At 44.0% G+C, this 16,618-nt stretch overlaps 1 protein-coding gene across 2 annotated transcripts in view; it reads left to right on the top strand.

The window, feature by feature from the left end:
• LOC142467382 (hepatic and glial cell adhesion molecule-like) overlaps positions 1–16,618 on the top strand; it is a 39,880-nt gene that overhangs the window by 20,342 nt on the left and 2,920 nt on the right. For both annotated transcript variants that reach the window (XM_075573002.1, XM_075573001.1), the window contains exon 4: positions 14,581–14,907. In XM_075573002.1, coding sequence (XP_075429117.1) covers positions 14,581–14,907 — 327 coding nt within the window. The remainder of the gene's footprint in view (positions 1–14,580; positions 14,908–16,618) is intronic.

Raw genomic sequence — 16,618 nt, 5'->3', positions numbered from 1 at the left:
TCCAAAGTCATGGAAAAATGTGTCCACTCCCAACTAAGCGATTTCTATACCAAAACAAATTTCCCTAGCCAATTCCAATCTGGCTTTCGTCCCAAACACTCCACCGTAACTACCCTGCTAAAAGTTTGCAATGAAATCCAGTGTGGAATGGAACGGGGACAACTCACTGGTGCAGAATTCCTGGATTTTGCAAAGGCTTTTGAAACAGTTGATCATGCTATCCTGCTTAACAAACTCCAGAGCTCTGGAATAGGGAAGCATGCTTTAAACTGGTTTCAGTCCTACCTATAAGGAACATCCCAACATGTGTCCATCTCAGGCTCTAACTCCAACCCCCTGGATATCACCTGTGGTGTCCCGCAAGGCTCTGTGCTGGGGCCCCTACTCTTCTCAGTGTTCATTAATGATCTTCCCACAGCTTGCAAGGAAGCCTCAATACACATGTATGCAGATGACACAATCCTATATGCACACAGCCATAGCCTCTCTGACCTTCAACACATACTTCAGTCTGACTTTTTGAGACTCGAAAAATGGATTTCTCAAAACAAACTGTTTGTAAACACTGACAAGACTGTAACAATGGTATTTGGGACCAAGACTAAATTTGTAAATCTTCCAGTGACTGAGCTCCTGATTAGAACCAACGCTAACACCACCCTAACACCTGTCACTAGTTTTAAATACCCGGGCTTATGGTTTGACTCCCACTTAACATTCGGGATGCACATTGATACCCTGACAACCAAGACCTACGCCAAACTAGGGGTACTTTACAGGAACAAATCCTCCCTAAGTCTCCTGGTCAGAAAGCGTATCGCACAGCAGATGCTAATGCCAATTATTGACTATGGACACATAGTATATGGCTCGGCACCTCAAACCCACCTTAGCAAACTTGACACCCTCTACAATTCAATTTGTCGTTTTGTTCTCCAATGCAACTACAACACACATCACTGCGAAATGCTCAAAGAACTAGATTGGTCAACACTAGAGTCTAGGCGCAAAGTTCACCTTTCCTGTCTTGCCTTTAAATTCTTCATGGGCAAGCTACCCAGCTACCTGAACAAGCTCCTCACCCCTACCACTTGCAGCACTTATCACCTGAGATCAGACTCCAAAAGACTGTTCATGGTCCCAAGGCTCAACAAAGTATCCGGACGTTCCTCCTTCTCCTACCGTGCACCCCAAAACTGGAACAACCTACCAGAGACTCTCACATCCACCACCAGTCTAAATTCTTTCAAATCTAAGGCTGTCTCACATTTTAACCTGGTCTGTAACTGTTTCATACGCTCATAATATATATTTTCTTTAACTGTGCACGCAATGTCTTGTATATAATGTATACCCTGTTCATTTATGTAACTGTACTTGTAACCATGTATTATTTGTTTTACTCTGTGCCCAGGACATACTTGAAAACGAGAGGTAACTCTCAATGTATTACTTCCTGGTAAAATATTTTATAAATAAATAATAAATTTACAATTGATGTTTATAATATCAATAGTATATATATATACATTTGAAAATCTTGGTTGTGAGACTCTGGAGACCATTTGATTGGTCCGTCAGTCTGCCCGCCCTCCCACGGCTCTCATTGGCTGGTGTCTCGCCCCTCCTGGATTGCCCGCCCCCCCATGGCTCTCATTGGCCGGTGCGCTCTAACCCAGGGGTCCCCAACCCCCAGCCACACTGCTGCTGCCTGAGGTGAGGAAATGCTCCCTGGTGGTGGTGGCGCCGGCTGTTGCTGCTGGGGGAGGCTTAACCGAGCTCCGTTTTTGACCCCCCCCCCAGCTCTGTTTTTGACCCCACCCAGCTCTGTTTTTGACCCCCCCCCCGTTCCGTTTTTGACTCCCCCCAGCTCAGTTTTTGACCCCCCCAGCTCCGTTTTTTACCGCCCCAGCTCCGTTTTTGACCCCCCCCGACACACACAGTGACAGACACACTGACACACTGACACACACAGGGACACACACACAGGGACAGACCCAATGACACACACAGGGACAGACACACTGATGCACACAGTGACAGACACACTGACACACACAGTGACACCCCCCCTTAACCCCCACCCCTGCCTCCCCCTGCCCCTACCTTCCCCCCACCCCTGCCTTCCCCCCTTCCTCCCTTCCCCCCTTCCCCCCCGCCCCTGCCTTCCCTCCTCTGCCTCCCCCCCTGCCCCTGCCTTCCCCCCCTGCCCCGGCCTTCCTCCCCCGCCCCGGCCTTCCCCCCCGCCCCTGCCTTCCCCCGGCTTTCCCCCCACTCCAGCCCTTACCTTTCACCCACCCGCTGCCCGTACTCCCGCCACCTCCCGCCACCGCCTTTCACCCACCCACCGCACTTCCGCCTCTGCTTTTCACCCACTCGCCGCCCACAATCCCGCCGCCCTCACGCCTTTCACCCACCCGCCGCCCGCACTCCCGCCGCCTCCCGCCTCTGCCTTTCAGCCACACGCTGCCTCACACCCCTGTGCCCCACAGCCTCCGCCCTCACTCAACAGACACCCGCCGCCTCTCACCCACCACACTCGACACACACCCGCCGCCTCCCACCTTACGCACCGACATCACTGTCCAGCCGCCGCACCCACTCACCACCCACCCAGCGCCTCCCGCCTCACAATCCCACCCCACTCACACCTCTACGCACCGACATCACTGACCAGCCGCCGCCCGCACTCGCCAGACACCCGCCGCCACCCGCACTCGCCAGACACCCGCCACCTCACACCCTAGCGGGACCCCACCCACAGCCAGCACTCACTACCCACCCGCCACCCATACTGAACACCCACCCGATGCCTCACACCCGCTCACACCCTAGCGGGACACACACCTCACATTTTTACATCACTTATGTCACCAAAATATACATTCTACTGTGGTGTGTTTACAATAAACCATTTTTAAACAACATCGTATTACATTTTCTTCCATGTTTCATTTCAACATTATTATTCAACCTTTACAACAAATAGTCACCTATTGTTACCCTATTTATAAATAATACTATTACGGATTTACATCCCGGGCGACGCCGGGTATATCAGCTAGTATAATATATTTGGCATCTTATGTAATCATCAATACTCTACCAACCTTTATGAACCTATTTAATATTGTTTTAAATGTAGGGATTTTTCCTATTTTTAACCTAGGGTAGTCTCTTATGTTCCACAATATCATGCTCATTATAAACTATAATGCAGGATAAAGCTAAAGTACTAATGCTTTGATTAAAATGGGTTGCTATGGTAACCAAGGAGCATAAATAGTTTTGAGAATCATAGTCCCGCCCACCCCCGAAGAAGTTTGTGTAGAACGAAACAGCCATCGGGTAGAGATGACATCACGGTCACCTGATCAGTAGCGCTGCTGCAACACAAGGTTGCATGCTTTGTACTATTCAGCAGTATCTGACTTATAAACACTACAGAGCTAGCTAAATTAAGATGTGGGTTCACGACGCAACCACTAGTACAGATAGTACTGTATCAATACGTATAACACCACCCATGATTGGATTTAGGGAGAGTATACAGGTATAACTGTCTTCGTTTATCCTTTAGGCTGCGTCCCCACGCGCGCTGAGCGGGCTGCGCTTGCGGCGGTTACTTACATATGTAGATATATGTAAGTCCCAGCTCACGCGGGCACACCTCACCCGTGCTCAGGTAAACAAAAAAATTATACTTTCCAGTGCGCTCAACTACCCGCAATGCCTCCCCTCCCCCCGCGCGAAAATGCAGGACACCCGGCGCTCATGCATGGAGAGCTCTCCAAGCATGCGCAAGCTCAGCGCAAGCTCAGCACCAGCGGGGACAACCTTAGCCTTCACAGTTAATTATCTCTGATACAAAAGTAGCAGCTGACTCTTTGTGCCTCACGGCAACAACTGCTACAAATTATAGCACTGTGAAACGTTCTTTTTCTCCTGCAAACTAATAGGAGCAAATCTGTTATAAGTCTATTTATAGTGCTTGCTGAGTTACTAACATCATTACCCATGTTTGGGTTTAGGGAGAGTATATAGTTATTTCTAGCTTTGCTTAATCTTTGAAACTTCACAGTCAATTATTATTGATACAAAAGTAGCAGTTGAACCCTTGTGCCTCACGGCTACAACTGCTACAAATAAGAGCACTGTGAGGTATTTGCGTTCCCCTATAAACCAATAGGAGAAAATCTGTTAAGTCTATTTACAGCTAGCTTTTGTGCCCGGCTTCGCCCAGGGAATGTAATATTGAATACATGTCCTGGCCCCCCCCCCCCCAACCACCCGCTGCCAGGACATCTCCCCGCCCCCTCCCCCCCACCTGCTGCTATATGTAGTGCGGGGTGAGATTTGTCTCTGTGTATGTCTGTCTGTGTGTGAGTATATGTGTGTGTGTCTGTCTCTGTGTGTGTCTCCCCCCGCTGCCAGAACATGTCCCCGCCACCCGCTCCATCCACCTCCACCCCTCTACCCGCCCCGCTTGCAGCACATCTCCCTGTGCTGCTGTGGCATGTCCCCTCGCTGCAGGCACATCTCCCCGCTCCCGCCCCCGTTGGTACATCTCCCCTTGCTGGCGGCACATTTTCCCATCCCCCACCATTGGTACATCTCCCTCCGCTGCCGGCACATGATCCCCCCCGCCCCGCTGGTACATCTCACCCTGCTAGCTGGCACATCTCCCCACTGCTGGTACATCTCCCCATGCTAGCTGGCACATCTCGCCCCCTTCCCCCCCACTGCCACATCTCCCCCGCACATCTGACATCACAGACACACACAGCCCCGATCCAGGCAAGTACACGCCCCCTCCCTTAGTAGCCATGCCCCCCCCCCCGCCCCCGGCTCCTGCTCTAACAGATTTGCTTGACAGCCGAGGGGAACATAGAATGTCCATAATTTGGGAGGTGAGTCACATTGGAAGCTCCAAATAGTTGGTTGACCTTCAAATCCGCAGCAAAATGTACAGTTTAAGTTTTGTGGTGCTACGTAGTGCCGTTTCTGAGATTTCGATGCTTCGGACATACAAACAAACAGACAGAATCCAACTTAGAATGATAGTAAAGATGCTTATTCAGCTATCAAACTTTCTTCTTAGTTAAATATATACCATTCTGAACCTAACCAATGCAAATGTCGGATGGTTACTTATATAACCACATATCTAGCTTATGCATTGGCAGCTCTGTGCCCAGAAGGACATCACAATAACACTTATTGCTGTGGTTTTCTAAGTGTTTTAACTTTTTTCTGTCAGGCAGCAATTATATATTTTATTGTGTGGTGTATTTGTTGTTATAAACAACACCTTGCCTCTAACACTCAGGGGGCAACTCCCACAAAATCTTTTCCCAGTTTGTTTTCACATTGTATATATGCACTTTATGATAATTATTATTTATTCACGATCATTTAAGTGATTAGTCCCTTCAGGCAGATACTTATATCTCTGATATTGATTAGAGTCAGAGTTCTATTATGAAGATATCGATACATTTGGCTAACCTGTAGTCAAGGCATTAACTCAATGCTGATCATTAAGTGAATTGCTGTATAAGAGCTAATTTAGGTTTTAATCACTGTGTTTTCTATAAATTATACTAATAAATATTATTTCAGTTTAGTGGAGATGGGGTTACCTTTATATAGGGAAGCCATCTCTTACCAGTACTTGTAGTTACAAGTTTCACTTAAAGTGAAGGTTAAGTGCACCAAAAGGGATCTTCTTTCTTTATTATACCCTTTCAACTATCCCTACTGAACCCCTTAGTATACTAATACTCTACATCTGTTGCAGGGCGCTGCCATGTTTAGTGTGCTCACGCGGCGGATGTTACAAGTTCGCGCATGCACAGTTAGAGCTAGCGGCAGCCATTACAAAGTCGCGCATGCGCATTAAAGATAGCGCACGCGGTGCCAATGAGAAAAGGCTCAGCAGGAAACTACATTACCCAGAAGACTTTGGGGACTGCCCTTTCACCTATATCACCTGCTGCATTACAGCCAATAGGGCTTACAGATTCTCCTGCTGCAAAGAGTTACATTTTGACTCACTCACACCATGCGAGTCAGTCAGAGCTGAGAGCAGGTTAGGGAAGGGTGTGTGCAGGGAGCAGTAGCCCCTGTACTGGGCCAGGTTACACCCCCTAGGCCCCAGATAGAATCCATAACCCAGATTGTGGTTGCGACAGGGACAGGCCCTAGGTAGAGACCCTGGTCCATTAGTTATTTGCTGAGTTCAGGGACACAGTTCAATTGCTGTGCGGCCCTGATCATCGTGTCTGGACTCAGACCATCCCTCAAGATAGAGACTATCTTCATAGTGGGACTGTCTGGCGGGACGCCACCTCACGTTGTGGAAGCGGCGTTGTGGATCACGCTTTCGGATCCATCATCCAAGTACAGCATCTGCGCGAAAGTACACCCAGCAGGTACCTTCATCATACACCAAGTGCACCAACCCTCATCACAACTTAGTGGGCAGCGCTGTCTCACACTTGGGTTGGGTTGGGACTCTTGGGGTAATGGTGTGGGGTTACGGCCTGCACTAGGCCAGTGTTACAGGGTGACACTATTGTCATATGGTTATTGTTATATTGGGTTGTGTTGTATATAGTAAACAGTTTTATCTATAACCTGCTGTATGTGGTTCCTGTGGCAGGGGTTATTCTACACACCAGAATACCTGCACAAGAGGAGGTGCTGTAAGCATAATTCCAGGAAACACCCCAGGCTCCCAGTGGCGGAGGTTCTGGCCTCCTGTGAGCCTATCAGGTATTGCACCATACACGGTAACACAGGTATATTCCCGCACATGGTCCCTATCTGCGATTGGGAGGGGGGGGGGAGTGTGTTATATTAGTATTACAGAAATCTATATATATAAAACTCAAACGATGTTTGTTTGTGGGTTTGTGCGCGCTCTCATTGGCTGTCAAGCTCTCCCATTGGCTGACTGCGGGGCGGGCCTTGTCTGTCATTGGCTCTCACGGTCTCTGAGTGCAAGGCATGGTGACATCATTATATACACAGTGATTCTCCACCAGAGCTCCGCGGAACCTTGGGGCTCCGTGGACCAGTCCCAGGGGTTCCGCCTGGCCGCCCGCACTAATTGTTGCCCCTGGCTCTCCTCCCTCCGCTCTCCCCCCTCCGTTCTCCCCCCTCCCCTCTCCTAGGAGCGCACATGCAGTCCTCGCTGAATGAAGCCTCCTGCTGCCTGAGGTATGGGATGGGAGAGGGAGATGGCCAGTGAGCTACGGGGTGAGGAGGGGGTGGAAAGAGGGTGATCCGTTGTGTCGGAGGAGAACTGCTGCTTCTGAACTTTGCATGTGAGCTGAGGGAGGGGGGGGCTGCTTATTCTGCTTCTGCTGTAAACATTACTTGCATGAGTCTGTGTGTGAAAGTGACTGTGTGTGTGTGACAGTGTGTGTGTGTGTGTGTGTGTGTGTGTGTGTGTGTGTGTGTGTGTGTGTGAGACTGTGTGGGGGAACAGAGCTGTGAAGGGGGGAGGGGTGGAGTTGAGACCGGGGGTGGGGGGGACCGGAGCTGTGAAGTGAGGGGGGGCCGCATTCATGTCCAGGGTGCGGACCGTATTGCTGTGAACGGGGGAGAAAGAGTGGGGGGCAGAGAGGGGAAGTGGGAGAGAGAGAGAGGGGGGAGCGGAGAGAGACGGGGATGCGGAGACAGAGGGGGAGCGGGAAAATTACATCCCGGGCAATGCTGGGTATATCAGCTAGTTGCATATGAAATGCACTAGTCTTGCTGTTCCATTTACAGCTCTCATAAGCCCTTAGATCAAGCATTCTTAGCCTGGACATACAGGGAGATTAATCTAAATGTCCTACACAACATCAAATGAAACTGAACATTAGTACAATATATGCATCAGTTTAAAATCAACATTACGACGCAAGTGTATTGATAATATTCATCTTTTGTGATCTATATAAAGACAGAAATACATATAAAAAACAAAAAATACAATACACAACATTCCTCGAAAGGAGTGATCTCTAATTTACGGTATGAAAATATTAAAAACAAAAATAAAAAGTAAGGGATATAGAACAATAAAAATAAATAAAAATAAAAATATTAAATGGGCCTTAAATAGATATATTTAAACTATTGTATAAATGCTCCTAAGTCAATGTCAATATTTAGTCCATTGGGTACCGAAGTTCTCAGCTTATAAATCCAATATGTCTCTTTTGACAGAGTTTTTGGAGCCGATCCCCTCCTCCCCAATTTTCAGGGACAGTTTCTATTCCTCTATACTGTATGTTAGTCCTGTAGGATTCCCCGCATGTACTAGGACAAAATGCCTCGATACACTATGGGTCTGAAGTTTGCTCCAGTATGCGGACCCTCAATGGTCTCGAGATACATCACACATATTGGAGTCCACATGGGCACTCCAGAAGATACACCACAAATGGTGTTCGACAATTGATAAAAATTCTTAATTTTAAAAATGTCTCCAGTCACGTGTGATGTAAAGACAATGCGTTCCTTGGAAGCTTGTGTACACGCTTTACATTTAAAAAAATTTCAAAACCCACAGGACTTGGTAACCAATGTTGGGGTTTCTCTTGTTCTTGTTGTTTTTTTTTTAAATGCTAGGTGCCAATTTCGCTTTCAAACTATTTTGAGTTTGCAGCAGGGGAGCCTGGTTAAATTCCCGGTGTTAGCTCCTTGTGACCTTGGGCAACTCACTTTATCTCCCTGTGCCTCAGGCACCAAAAACATAGATAGTTGGAACTGTCTGAAAAACGTCCTACGTGTTACATACCTTAAAAGACAGGGGTTGCCCAATGCTACATCAAATTGACAAAACATATATGGTAATAAGTATAAAGTTTAAATACTTCAATAATAATAGTAATTACTTGTTTTTTTAGTTAAACCCTTTGGCCAAAGCGTCGTAAGCCTGCATACCAAACGTCAAGGTAAACAAAAAATGCAGGTACTAACCTAAAACTGTGAACCCTTCCTGTTACCTCTGTATGAGGGGAAGCAACTGCAATGAGTTGTCCATTCAGCAAATTGCCAGAACCTCCCAAGTTACACACCTTGCACTATATTGTGAAGCAGTTTATGAAAGCGCTATATGAAATAATGTTAGTATAGTTATACGGAACAATTAAAGTCATTAGGAAATAGTTAACCAGCAAATCCAAGGTGGGGTAACAGCAGGCAATGCATGTGGTGAAGGGGTTAAGATGATGTGTGTTTTCCGATAGAGTGTTAGGAAATAGAAACAAGTGATCATAAAGATGGTGTACAGGAAATTGTGGTTATACCTATTGCATTCTTCTCACAAGGGCTGTGTATCAAAGGAAGCAGGGTCCTGTTTTGCGTTAAAAAGTACATTTACATTTATCAGAGTCTCCCAGCTGAGAATCTAGAGAGAAAATGGTGCCAAAAGGACTGTACCGGATTTATCAAAGTAAAGCAATCAATTGGTGTAAATGAGAACACTTTTTGTTGTAAAATCAGGTGCAGTATGTGAGCCCTGATTCTGGAGCTGGAGACGTTGATAAAACAATCCTCCTGGTGATTTCCAGTATGTCTCAAAGTCTCCTGACTTAAAAAGTTGGCAAAATTGGTGTAAAAATAAGGTTTACCAAATCGACCTTTGATTTCAAAAGGATTTTTGGCATTTGTTTGAGGAATTTCCTGTTGTTAATTGCACCAGTTTTGCCCATTCTAAACTTCAGGTTATAACAAAATCGGGAGGAGTACACAGAGCGCAAGAACTCCTCTCGTGGGTAAATGGAAGTTCACAGGAATCAGATCAACACGTATTAAAAGAAAAGAGAAAAGATCATGGTACAATACAGTTTAATTAACAAAAAATCATTTGAGCAGTGAGCTCCAGTACACTCACATGCTCCACGATCATTAAAAGCAGTTTAACCAACTCAGGGTTAGGAGCGACGCCCGCAATACAGCAAACACAGCTCACACGAATCCTCTGGGTAGGGACAGTCTCCTCCGCATCCAAACAGCGTCTGACGTCACAGGACTTCCTCAGCTTTCCTCCAAAGGTAAGGGGGGAGTAGCAGGATACAGAGTCAGCATCAGCGTTGAGATCTTTACAGCGGGAGAGCAGCTGGTTTGCAGAAAGCAGAAAGAGGCTCCACACGGCTCCACACAGCTCACGGGTCACTGCGCAATTGAAAATAACCCTACGCGTTTCATCCGGGTATTCGGACTTCTTCAGGGGTGCATGGATACAGACTCATCTCAAGACATTAAATAGTCCCCAAAAGGGGAGGTGAAAAGGACGGGTGCAACACATCATAGCACAAGCCATGCCCACAATGCAGAGATGTACACATACAGATAGCAGCCAATGTTAAATGGACACAAATAATGTATAATGGTACAAATACACAAAATTTATATTATAAAAAATATATACATAGAATTTATATAATAAAAATATGTATACGCAAATAGAAAATTAATACAATAAGGATCCAGATAGGACCTAAGTGGAGACAAAAATGAAAATCAGCACAAGTAGTATAATAAAAATGTATAATAAAAATGTCATACAATAAAAATCAACGTATAAACGTTTAAAAATAACGTATATTAAAAGTTGATATAAAAAGGATGTCAATCTATGTGCCCATAACAAGTATAGAAACACACATATGAACATCAATGTAAAAAGGAAACCAGATCAATATCGATGTTAAGACCTCTTGGCTTAAGTGTATGTAATTTATGTATCCAGAAGGTTTCTTTTTGGGAAATCTCCTGGATACGGTTACCTCCTGTCCAATGTGGAGTGACCAAATCAATGCCTAAATAACTCAGACCCTCAGGGTTTGAGCCATGGAACTTTTTAAAATGTAAAGGAACACTGTGATTTTCCAAACCTTTCACAATGTTCCTTATATGCTCCAGGACTCTCACCCAGAGAGGTCTGGTTGTGCGGCCCACATATTGCAGGCCGCATGGGCATTGTAATAAGTAAACCACAAATGTACTTTTACAGTTAATAAAGTGGTCAATAACATGTACTTCTTTGGTCACATGGGAGGTAAAATTATTGGTTTTAGTCAGGCAGAATTTGCAAGCCTTACAGCTTGTACACTTAAAAAAGCCCTTAGGTTTTTGGCTTAGCCATCGACAGAGGTCTGAGCATACTGGGAGCGATTCTATCCTTAATATTATGAGCCTTGGTATACACAACCTGTGCCCTATCAGGTAAAAAATCTTTAAGGAATTGATCGCCCTTTAAAATATGCCAGTGTTTGTTTAAAATTTGTTTAATTTTAAAATGTTCATTATTAAATTGGGTGATGAAGGGAATAAAATTGGACTTCATCTCTTCTCGAGGAGTAGGTTTTAAAAGTAGACTTCTATCGCTTTCTCTCACTTTTTTTATAACAGTATTTAAATCAGTGGACATATAATACTTCTCAAGAAATCTTTGTTCCAACATAGCAGACTGTTCCTCAAACACCCCAATATCAGTACAGTTCTTGCGTAATTGCGTAAACTGGCCTGAAGGGACATTTGAAGTCCAATTCGGATGGTGACAGCTCTTTCTACTAATATAAGTATTACAATCGACCAATTTAAAGTGGGTTTTACTTAAGACCTTCATATTCTCTACATAAAGGACGAGGTCAAGAAAAGCAATGCTAGATCGGTCGAATTGATGGGTAAATTTAAGATTCATATTATTCTCATTCAGGTAAGTTATCAAATCTTCCCTCAGGGTACTTGAGCCATCCTATATGAAAACGATATCGTCTATATATCGTTTCCATGACACCAGGTTCGCGCCAAATGGGTTGGAGTGGAAGGTAAAATCCTCCTCCCACACACCCATAAATAAATTAGCATAACTTGGCACAAACCTGGTCCTCATGACAGTACCCCTGGTTTGTAAATAAAATGTATTATCGAAAGAGAAATAATTATGATATTTTATTTACAAACCAGGGGTACTGCCATGGGAACCAAGTTCGCGCCAAGTTATGCTAATTTATTTATGGGTGTGTGGGAGGAGGATTTTACCTTCCACTCCAACCCATTTGGCGCGAACCTGGTGTCATGGAAACGATATATAGACGATATCGTTTTCATATAGGATGGCTCAAGTACGCTGATGGAAGATTTGATAACTTACCTGAATGAGAATAATATGAATCTTAAATTTACCCATCAATTCGACCGATCTAGCATTGCTTTTCTTGACCTCGTCCTTTATGTAGAGAATATGAAGGTCTTAAGTAAAACCCACTTTAAATCGGTCGATTGTAATACTTATATTAGTAGAAATAGCTGTCACCATCCGAATTGGACTTCAAATGTCCCTTCAGGCCAGTTTACGCAATTACGCAAGAACTGTACTGATATTGGGGTGTTTGAGGAACAGTCTGCTATGTTGGAACAAAGATTTCTTGAGAAGGATTATATGTCCACTGATTTAAATACTGTTATAAAAAAAGTGAGAGAAAGCGATAGAAGTCTACTTTTAAAACCTACTCCTCGAGAAGAGATGAAGTCCAATTTTATTCCCTTCATCACCCAATTTAATAATGAACATTTTAAAATTAAACAAATTTTAAACAAACACTGGCATATTTTAAAGGGCGATCAATTCCTTAAAGATTTTTTACCTGATAGGGCACAGGTTGTGTATACCAAGGCTCGTAATATTAAGGATAGAATCGCTCCCAGTATGCTCAGACTTCTGTCGATGGGGGACACATGGCTAAGCCAAAAAACCTAAGGGCTTTTTTAAGTGTACAAGCTGTAAGGCTTGCAAATTCTGCCTGACTAAAACCAATAATTTTAACTCCCATGTGACCAAAGAAGTACATGTTATTGACCACTTTATTAACTGTAAAAGTACATTTGTGGTTTACTTATTACAATGCCCATGCGGCCTGCACTATGTGGGCCGCACAACCAGACCTCTCCGGGTGAGAGTCCTGGAGCATATAAGGAACATTGTGAAAGGTTTGGAAAATCACAGTGTTCCTTTACATTTTAAAAAGTTCCATGGCTCAAACCCTGAGGGTCTGAGTTATTTAGGCATTGATTTGGTCACTCCACATTGGACAGGAGGTAACCGTATCCAGGAGATTTCCCAAAAAGAAACCTTCTGGATACATAAATTACATACACTTAAGCCAAGAGGTCTTAACATCGATATTGATCTGGTTTCCTTTTTACATTGATGTTCATATGTGTGTTTCTATACTTGTTATGGGCACATAGATTGACATCCTTTTTATATCAACTTTTAATATACGTTATTTTTATACGTTTATACGTTGATTTTTATTGTATGACATTTTTATTATACATTTTTATTATACTACTTGTGCTGATTTTCCTTTTTGTCTCCACTTAGGTCCTATCTGGATCCTTATTGTATTAATTTTCTATTTGCGTATACATATTTTTATTATATAAATTCTATGTATATATTTTTTATAATATAAATTTTGTGTATTTGTACCATTATACATTATTTGTGTCCATTTAACATTGGCTGCTATCTGTATGTGTACATCTCTGCATTGTGGGCATGGCTTGTGCTATGATGTGTTGCACCCACCCTTTCTCCTCCCCTTTTGGGGACTATTTAATGTCTTGAGATGAGTCTGTATCCATGCACCCCTGAAGAAGTCCGAATACCCGGATGAAACGCATACGGTTATTTTCAATTGCGCAGTGACCCGTGAGCTGTGTGGAGCCGTGTGGAGCCTCTTGCCGCTTTCTGCGCACCAGCTGCTCTCCCGCTGTAAAGATCTCAACGCTGATGCTGACTCTGTATCCTGCTACTCCCCCCTTACCATTGGAGGAAAGCTGAGGAAGTCCTGTGACATCAGATGCTGTTTGGATGCGGAGGAGACTGTCCCTACCCAGAGGATTCGTGTGAGCTGTGTTTGCTGTATTGCGGGCGTCGCTCCTAACCCTGAGTTGGTTAAACTGCTTTTAATGATCGTGGAGCATGTGAGTGTACTGGAGCTCACTGCTCAAAGGATATTTTGTTAATTAAACTGTATTGTACCATGATCTTTTCTCTTTTCTTTTAATACATGTTGATCTGATTCCTGTGAACTTCCATTTACCCACGAGAGGAGTTCTTGCGCTCTGTGTACTCCTCCTGTTGTCTATTGAGGGATTGTGAAATTGCTCACACCAGCAGCATCTCCTCTTGGTGATATCATTTTTTGTGATTTATTTGTTGATATATTATAGGGTTTGCACTTACCTTTTCTTGCACTATAACAAAATCGGAAAAATAGGCTCGTCAGGGAGATTAAAGGCCTAGATATTGTAAGGACAATATCATCGGCAAAGAGGGCCAGTTTAAAATTTTGGTCATTAATTCACGAAATTGGGCAATAGCTCCCACAGTTCCTAGGGTCCTTCCCTTTTTTGTGGATCAAAGAGATTGAGGCCTGTAACATATTTGGGCTGAACGTAGTCCTCCTGGATTGAGTTGAGTGACTGACTTTTTTGATAGTAATGCTACTTTTGTTCCATGCAACAAGTTTTTAGGTGATTATTTCCACCCAATTCTCTTATTTTCAGCTGTGATGATGGTGGATTCACCCAATGAAGTTCACATGAAGGTTGGTGACTCTCTGTTACTTCTGGGAAAAGATATTAATGAGTCCTCCATCTTTAATGCTGAATGGATGCTGAAAAGAGAAGGCGAAAAATCCTCGATAGCCGTTTTTTCTCAGCTCTCCAACCCCTCCACCATGAAAATCTTTACCGGGCGTGTTTCCTTTTTCAATGGAAACGTCTCCATCTGGATCCACAACCTCACCGTTGATGACAGTGGAAAATATGTACAGGATGTTATTCTTATGAATGGCAAAATGTCAAGTCATGAGTTGTTGATCACTGTGTCCAGTAAGTTTGAGATCTTCATTTCAAGTGCGCATCCTTGCAGGTTTTAGAGATGAGTGATTCACCCAGAATTATTATGTCAAACTCGTTAAAACCTTTTAGGAAATATGTTTACATTCACCAAAGCTTAATTCATATTCTGTTCTTCTTTTCCAATATACATACATTTTTGCTACATTATCACATTTCAAATGTTGGCATAATATTTCAATACTTAAAGGTAAAATGAAAGCGCCCCCATTCTCAACCCCCCTACCAAATAGATGTTGTTGTTTGGTGATTCTTGGCAAACGTTACCATTATCGTGACTTATATGGTCACAGTTTTGGGGTGCAAATTACAGAGTAATACAGTGTGTGTATAGAGAAACAAATGAAGCTAAATATTTTATCAGTACAATTATTAGTTAAACACCTTTGGCTATGGATGAACCCACTGCCAAAGGTCCATTATGTAGGCGAGAAAAGTAGCAGAGAAGGAGGAGGAGCGGTGCAACAGTCCCATGTGGACAAAGTAGAATGAATGAAAGTAACATGCTTACTTTATTATTATTATTATTATGGTTTGTTTGTAAAGTGCCCCCATATTCCACAGCGCGATATAATGGGGGTACAGTTATGTATATTCATTCAACAATTACATTGAAATGATGACAGACATACACAAATAGATACAAAGAGGGCCCCATTCGTGAGAATTTATAATCTAGAGAGAATGAAGGACAATGTTGAAACAAGAAGGTAAAGTGGCTGCTCATTGTAGGATGGAGTGTATCTTAGGTTGGAATTTAGCCCAGTCAGACAGCTGACTCCATTGAGGTTTTTTTTTGGGTGGGGGGAGGGGTGCTGGGATATTACATATGGTGGATATTGGTCCAGCTGCACAGCTTGTCCCAATGGGGTTAGAGGAGGGGGGAGTTGGATGTTAGAGGTACGGCATATACGCTTACTTGAAAATATGAGTTTTCAGGGAGTTTTTATATATCTGAAAGCTGGGGGAGTTTCTGATGATATGTGGTAAGGAATTCCAGAGAAATGGGGAGACGGGTGAAGTCTTGTAGGCGGGAGTGAGAGGATGTAATAAGGTAAGAGGAAAGGCAGATGTCGTGGACAGAACATAAGGGACATTTAGGTATGTATTTGGGGATGAGGGCTGAGATATAAGGGGGTGCAGTGTTATTGAGATCTTTGAAAACTAGAGATTTAAATTAGATTGTAGAGGATATGGAAATCCAGTGCGTAATGCGTAGTGGAGCAGTGAGTGAGATAGATGGGCCAGGCATCAGCATTTTGGATGGAGTGGAGTAGGGATAGGTGGACAAGGGGAATGTATAACGGTGCTCATCTCAGATCATGAAGTGGAACTGCAGGGCTTAGGTATGGGTATATATTCACTGACCAGAGCCAAGAGACAGAATCCTGTTAGAGGTTACGTAGTCGGGTTTCAGGCAGAAGATAAAGGTTGACGGCAGAGGTGTAGAGTCGGGGTCACAGGCTGAGCTCAGCAACAGGGAATCCTGAGGCAAAAGGACAGGAAATACAGAGCAACAAAGCTAGGACTACAACTGGAACAGGAACTTTCCACTGCAACTTCCTGTAGGAAGTGCAGCCTTAAACAGGAGGCTGCCAGGAACCAAGATGGCTGCAACAGTCAAGTGAGGGCAAATTTGACAAGAAATCAGGACTGGAGCACAAAACCAAATATGGAGGGCGGT

This window comes from Ascaphus truei, chromosome 16, assembly GCF_040206685.1.
Source record: "Ascaphus truei isolate aAscTru1 chromosome 16, aAscTru1.hap1, whole genome shotgun sequence".
NCBI lineage: Eukaryota > Metazoa > Chordata > Amphibia > Anura > Ascaphidae > Ascaphus > Ascaphus truei.
The sequence above is the reverse complement of the archived record's forward strand: the minus strand, read 5'-3'. Positions and strand labels throughout refer to the sequence as shown.